This window comes from Hippichthys cyanospilos, chromosome 1, assembly GCF_059441005.1.
Source record: "Hippichthys cyanospilos isolate Australia breed blue-spotted pipefish chromosome 1, RoL_Hcya_1.0, whole genome shotgun sequence".
In the NCBI taxonomy this organism is placed as follows: domain Eukaryota; kingdom Metazoa; phylum Chordata; class Actinopteri; order Syngnathiformes; family Syngnathidae; genus Hippichthys; species Hippichthys cyanospilos.
The window spans coordinates 5,615,157-5,622,500 of record NC_142369.1 but is presented as its reverse complement, the minus strand read 5'-3'; the positions used below and the strand labels follow the sequence as shown (position 1 = coordinate 5,622,500).

Below are 7,344 nucleotides of genomic sequence, written 5' to 3'. Positions count from 1 at the left end.
CAAGCAGCACATAAACAAGGCTTCAGGGTGTAATACTTTCAAATTATATTAATAAACTACAATAAATAAATAAAGTAAACAATACCTAATAAAAAAAAAAAAAGCCTGCTTAGAACCCAGCACATTATTTACTTTTAAACAAATTTGAATCAAATGACAGTCAAAATGTCATTTCGGGCCATTTCAAACCCAATTTATTCTTTTTTTTTTTTTTTTTATTCCAAACGGATTTTTCCAAATAGGTCTCAATTGACAGCTAGCACTCTATATATTGTGAGAAACACAATGCCGTTTCACACTGGTAAACGATAAATTAGGGTGAGAAAAATTGATACTTTTGTCATGCAAATATGTGAGAAACATTGCCTCCTGGTGGTAAAAGGGCAAAATGTTTGATTTGACTTGTAATAAAAAAAAAAAAGTGTTTGACTGTTTAAATGTTAACATCGCCGAGGATCAGCTTAATCAATCATAGCAGCCAATATCGTGATTGCGATTAAATTAGATTAATTGTGCAGTATCATTTATGGCCCTTGTCTTTTTGAAACATTTTCATTCCTCCAAAAATAAAATTGCATTTAAAATCAGTGGGTTTTAGGAATCAGTTACTCCAACATAATAATTAAATGATTCCACTTTGCAACATGTTTGTGGAAAATAACACATTTAGTGTTTAAGCCTGAAAAGTGAGCTCCTCCCAACTGTGGTCCCTTCTCAAGGTTTCTTATTTTTCTCCTGATGGGATTTTGTGTTTTTCCCGACCCTTCTGCCTGTTCTGAGGATACCGTTGTGAATTTGTGCGGTTCTCTGCGATATTTTTTTTTCCCCATTGGAAACGTTGTGGTGGTTATGGATTATATAAACAAATTTGACTTGACTAAGCTAAACATTCCCAACATTTCATCATGAAAACAAGTTGCCACCCCTGACTTGTGGTGATGCGTTGTTTTTCTCATCAAGCAAACGGCATCTGCCACACCCTGATGACTGAATTTAATCCTCTAAATTGGGCAAACGTGATGACTCAATGACTTTAACGCAACGATATTGCCAACGTAGATATTGAGGTGCTCGGAATTACTGGAAAAGTAACGGCCCAGACGCTTAGTCAAGAGGCAAGAATTATTTCGGCAGGTCTGACTGTACCTGGCCCAGGCAAAATGCTGCGGTTTGGGATTTCCTCCACTCACGCACGTCAGGGCCGCACGCTCCAGGCCTACATACCAGTCCCTGTTGTAGCCCGACACCTCGGAATCGGGAGGAACTGAGAGGAAAACGTTCCGACCGGATGAGAAAAATTCACAAGCGGCAGTCAGATTTCGATCCCACTCACAGTGTACCACCAGCTTGTTTTGGTGCCTGCGCGGGCCCGCCGTCAGAGTGGGATGCCACACCAGACAATCCAGCTTCTTCCCGTTCAGTTTCCTCAGCGGGTGCAGGGAGAAGTGGGTGGTGATGGCCCCGTTCGCCCATGAACGGTTGATGGACTGACCGGGCAAATCCGTGTCCCACGTCAATTGCGGCGGCGGGCGGGCCAAAGAGCGGCACGACGCCGCCTGACGATAGGACTGTCCCTCCACCAGAATCACAGGTTCCACGGAGGAGATTGGGACGGCTGGAGGACAAACGTGATGTCAAATATCTTTGGAGTTGCGCAGCAGTTAGAATCTTGCTTTCAGAACAATGTTTCTTTATGCGTCTTTGGATGCGCCTGTATCGAGGTAATATCGTGATCTCGGTTATATTTAGGGTTGAGCTACGTTATTTCCATCAAACCAGGTCAACCTGGACATAAATGACTGCAAATTACCACCAGGAAGCGGCATGCTGGTGCCATTTGCAAAATGGATGAATTTCAAGGAAAGAATAGAGGAAAAAATTAGAATCGAAAACTTCCATTTATTTATTGCAATTTCAGAAAAAAATCCTATTTGGGATATATAAAAGACTAAAACTGAAGTTACTTTGCTTCATTTATCTTTGTTTTTATTTACCGTATTTTCCGCACTATAAAGCGCACCGGATTATAAGGCGCACCCTCAATGAATAAACTTTTTCAATCACAATATAGTAATACTCAAAGTAATAACAATAATAACTCAAATAACTCAAACTGTAAACTCTCAATAGCATAATAACTCAATGTCAATATGACCAACATTGTTCAACTTCATTCCCCATCTACGAATCCCAATCTCAATATTGATCCGTAAATAAGGCGCACCCGATTATAAGGCGCACCATCAGCCTTTGAAAAAAAAAAAATTAGGTTTTTAGGTGCGCCTTATAGTGCGGAAAAGACGGTATTTATTTTTTGGGCTTTTCCAAATATACTTACAGTTGACCCCCACTTTTTGCCACGAATCGGCACCAGGCCGGTATACATAGCAAAGATCTACATGTAATTGCCGCTAATTGTGTTTAAGTTTATGTAGCGTGATTTTACTTGTCCTGCCTGCCTGAGAATAGGTTTTCTTCTATAAAGCCCCTGCGCTAAAACAACTTTGACACCACAGCTACATGTTGAATAAAAATGGCTCCAGCATTGAACCCTGTGGGACGCCACGAACATGCATTCTAAGCATTCTGACTTACATCCATTTTTTTTTCTCAAAATTTGAAATAAAGGGTCATTTAAAATATCTGCCAAGTGATTTTATGATCACTCAATTAATTTTGAATCCTCTGTTGCCTATCTTACATCCATCCATTTTCTTAGTTGCTTATCCTCACTAGTGTCGCAGGTGTGCCGGTGCCTATTCTAAGCTGTCTTGGCGCAGTGGGCGCAGGACACCCTGAACTCGTTGCCGGCCTATCGCAGGGCACACATACACTACCGTATTTAGTATTGCAAAAAAAAAAAAGAAAAACTCACTCCAGACCATGAGATTCACTACTTGGTCAAAGTTTCCGTTTGGATAGGAGTTGATGTGACATATGTAGCGCCCCTCATGCGAAACATCTGTACTGAGAAGCACCAACGACGAATCCGTGGTGGGATTGCTGCTGTTGAATCGCACCTGGCCAGACCACGCTCCAAAAGCTGTAAACAATGAATCACATTGATTTGTACCCTAATTTTGAGAATGCAAGGTACACCGCATAACCCGGTGTATTGTATAACCCAGCTTGTTCATTTGTGTCCACTGTTGTCTCCATTTTATCCCAGCTAGACAGCAAAGTTATATGCATCAAACCCAAACGCGTGAGACATCATGGGACTAGGTAAGGTAGCTCAAATGAGTCAAAACATATGGACCAAAAACGAATGTCCACTACGGTGAATACAAATGAATAGAACGTGTCATGGGGTTATATGGAAATAAAACATGTACTTTATGTTCATTCGGTTATTTGATTTTAACTACATGTAAGTACCAGTCTGGCCGTCGTTGTGGTGAGCTGTGATGATCTGATCCCAGCCATCCGGGGTCTCCTTGTTCCATGTGACTTGAACCACAGACTGCATTTTCTCAGGCTGGAAATGACAGGGTAGGATGGTCTCCCTTTCGGCCAGGGAGTAAACGGAGTCACCCGGGGGCCGCTGGACAAATTCTCCTGCGACGAAAGACGCAATGAAATGAAGACTCCGATTGCCGGCGATGCTTAATATGGATTCATGGGGCAAATATGGAATATGTCCCAATATTTTTGCACACAGGCCTGTTCAGAACAAGGGTAGCTGTGTTGAACAAGGAGACGGAGACCAGCGCGTTGTTGCGTTATCAGCATAAGTGAAGATATGTCGCCCGACAAGTTACGCCAGACAACCTGTCGTAGCGCATCGTGTCTGGACACGGCAAGGCCGGAATTAACCACACATTCAGTAAATGACAGTTATTGCGGATTCACTCTTTTCAGTTATGTCCATAACTTTTTCTATTGCGGGGTTATGTATTAATTAAATTATGGTAATTATTTATTTATTTATTTTTTTTAAATAAAACCTGTTGATTTCTCCGTCATTGTAAAATAGAGCATCCTTCCCTGACTTGCCAAACTCATTTTTGTTCACCGGTCAAAAAAAATCTATTCTTAAAGAGACAGTGTGTAAGATTTCGAGCGTTTTTCACTAAAAAGGAATAAATTAAATTATTGTAAATTTTAAAAAGAGTTCTTAATGACCAACAGTATGTTTTAAATATAATCATAGGTCTAGTTAATATGAAATGATATTACATGGCGGGGGGGTGGCATTTCTCCGGAGACGGCCATGTTTGTTACACTGTAGCTACGCACAATGCTAAATGCAGCATCTACAGCACTTCCTGCTGTCCGTGATGAAAAATGCTGTAAATCTTACACACTATCCCTTTGAGTCAGCCGGACTTGTAAAATTATGGTATATAACCTGAAAATAAGAGATTCATCTGCAGATTTTGTATACTATGCATGCCTGCTAGGTCTCAAATACATTGTTGTAAAAAAAACTTTGGGAAGTAAAAAACTTCTATCTTGCATTTCCTGGCTATGAGCCAATCAGGGATGCTATAAAGTGACTTGTCACAAAGATGCACCAATATGTGTGTGTGTGTATATAATATATATATATATATATATATATATATATATATATATATATATATATATTTTTTTTTTTTTTTTTTTACCCATTTAAGGTACTGTTTAAAAGTATCCGTGTTGATGATACTTGTATTTACGTGGTATGAGTATCGCATTTTCAGGTGATGGCTGCAACTGTTTCGTCACACAAACAAAGGCAATGATTCACAACGCGGCGCAGTGAGAACGGCGCAGGATGCGTCAGGCGTGGGCCAGTGATTCATTATTTTCCCGTATCACCCCCGATGAGTCTCGGGCTCTCGTGTGTGACACATTGCCTCATTGTCTATTGTGTCGATGTATAGATGTATAAATGCTAAATGGGGTATGGTGTACCCTTGATGGTATGTGAAGTCACTTTGGGGGATTTGTGAGAGCCAATTTTTGTTTGTTGCCTGGAATAGGATATCTTTCTTCTTCAATTAAAAGTAAATAAATTGGAACCTGGAGAAATTAAATAAATTAGGTTCTACACACCCTTTTGCAAAGTGTCGTATGCCTTTAGAGTTTTTTGCAGCGGCACATTGTCGTCCGTGATGCAATGTTCCGGAAGAGGAGCCGGAAATAAATCAGATGATGTTGCACAATATCTTCTGGAGTTGCTGGATAATATACGTTTAGAGATAACGCAACAAATGTCTTTCTAAAGTTTCATGTATTAAACAGCTGTTCTGTTTTTTGGTTTGTTTTTTTGTTTTTTAATCCAAATATTGCTTTGGTTGAAGTACTTGGCCGAAAAAAAAACCATTTAACATAATTATTGAAAGGTTGGCTTTTGCTGATCTACACCCCATACGGTGGTGACATAATAATTAAGGCCGGGACGATTATTGGTCTATTACCTAATTTTAAATCTACAGAAATCAACCTTTTTTTGTAGGTCATTCCTCCTGCCCACACAAAAATAAGCAAAAGGAAGTGACAGATTTGTTTTTCCAGAACAGTTGTCGTGGTCACTGCAACACTGGATTTCCTTTTGAACTCTTTTAGGCCGGAAGCTACTATCCCATCAATGGCCCATGAGATGCTTTCGTAATGCAAAGTATAAAAATGAGCTGAATTTTTATTCAATAAATAAATGTTTACGATTAATATTAAGGCGATTGTTGATTTATTAATAGTGAAAATTGTCCTTGTACGATTTGGACAGTATTATAAAAAGAATAATACATCTGAAGTTGTTTTTTTTTTTTTAATTATATAAATATATAGTACAACATGATGTTATTGGTCTGGGCAACTTAAAGGGACAATGTGTACGATTTAGACCGTATTTTATTCAAAAGGAATAAATTAAATGATTATAACAGTGGTCCCCAACCTTTTGATCCTCACGGACTGGTCAACGCCTTAGATTTATATTGTGGACCAGGGGGGTTGGCTGCTCTAAAAACCACATCATCTTTCTCACTATGTATGTAATATCAACAGCGGCCAGAGGCGGCGCCAAAAAAACTAAGATCAAGCGCAAACGTATGAACTGTGAAACTAAATCATCTCCAAAACATTATTTCGGGTGCAGCCCACGTGGCCCGGTATCAGTTGATCCACGGGCCGGTACCGGTCCGTGGACCGGCGGTTGGGGACCACTGGATTATAAATTTCAAGAACTTGCTAATAAATGTGTTCTCAACGACCAACGATATGTTTTAAATATAATGGTAAATTACATGGGGGGTGGCACCCCTCCAGAGGTGGCCATGTCTGTTATCGCTACGGACAATGGTAAGTGCAGCACCTCCTGCTGTCCGTAATGAAAAACGCTCTAAATCTTACGCATTGGCCCTTTACGAATAGATTTTCCTCGATGCAGACCGCAAGCTAAAACATTTGTATATTTCTATATTTTGGGGAGCGCAAAAAAAACAAAACTGTAAAATTGTGATGTTCAAAAATGTTTTTGTGACCAAACAATGCCTGAATTTGATTGTGTTTGTCCCAGGAAATACTGAAAAATAGAGACGTACACAGCACACACGCAATGACTGTTATGTACGATGTCGCTTCGTAAATTGTTTCTACACTATAAAACCAAGATCAACAGCAACCAGTTTTTCCTGATACGACAGGCAACAACACGCCAACTGTTGCTTTTTTTGGCCTATTTTGAAAGGCAGGGCCACTCGAGTGGTTTTGAAGAGACTTTCTGTTGACATTATATTATAATATAATATTAATGATAAAAGCTATGGTCAATGGCCAGGAGTAAGAGGACGCATAGATGCTTTGACAGAGCAAAAATCTTACCAGAGATCCATGGAACCAGGAGACACCGCAAGAGTCCTCTGAGCCAGGATGTCATCCTCCCAACGGTTGCTGCACCACTCGAACCCAAAAAATCATCAGCCCAAAGTGTTCAACACAGTCTACTGGTATGTTAAAGTCCTGAATAGTGAAGTAAGCCAAAGTCCCGAGATTCTGTCGGTTTTCTGTGGTGGTTCATCACACACATGGTGAGAGGAAAACGGCTCACCTGTCAGGGCTACACCTGTTTGCATTACCTGCACATTTCCACCTCCCTCCCAAGTCAACTTTCCGGTTTGGCGGCGGACGGGTGACAGTTTTTTTTTTTTTATGCTAAAGTCTTTACTTGTTCTCGCCAGAGGCTGCAGACAAGACAAGTCCTGCGGCAGACAAAAAACAAAACAAAAAGCAAATCTGCCACCTTTTGGTCAATATATTTATATATAGTGATCCTGTGTTTTTTACGGTGTTTTTTAAAATGTAAAAGCTATACTTTACATACTGAAGATAAATATTACTGCAGTACACTTATTTACA

At 40.0% G+C, this 7,344-nt stretch overlaps 1 protein-coding gene across 3 annotated transcripts in view; it reads right to left on the bottom strand.

Moving 5' to 3' along the window:
- nectin4a (nectin cell adhesion molecule 4a) overlaps positions 1-7,113 on the bottom strand; it is a 15,513-nt gene extending 8,400 nt beyond the window's left edge. The window contains exons 1-5 of one of the 3 annotated variants that reach the window (XM_088415303.1): positions 6,811-7,113; positions 3,379-3,558; positions 2,876-3,043; positions 1,334-1,615; positions 1,147-1,264 (exon numbers count right to left, since the gene is read on the bottom strand). In XM_088415303.1, coding sequence (XP_088271429.1) covers positions 1,147-1,264; positions 1,334-1,615; positions 2,876-3,043; positions 3,379-3,558; positions 6,811-6,865 — 803 coding nt within the window. In that variant the 5' untranslated portion in view covers positions 6,866-7,113. The remainder of the gene's footprint in view (positions 1-1,146; positions 1,265-1,333; positions 1,616-2,875; positions 3,044-3,378; positions 3,559-6,810) is intronic. The other 2 variants (XM_088415295.1, XM_088415312.1) reach the window with 2 other exon arrangements.
- Positions 7,114-7,344: the final 231 nt, after the last annotated feature.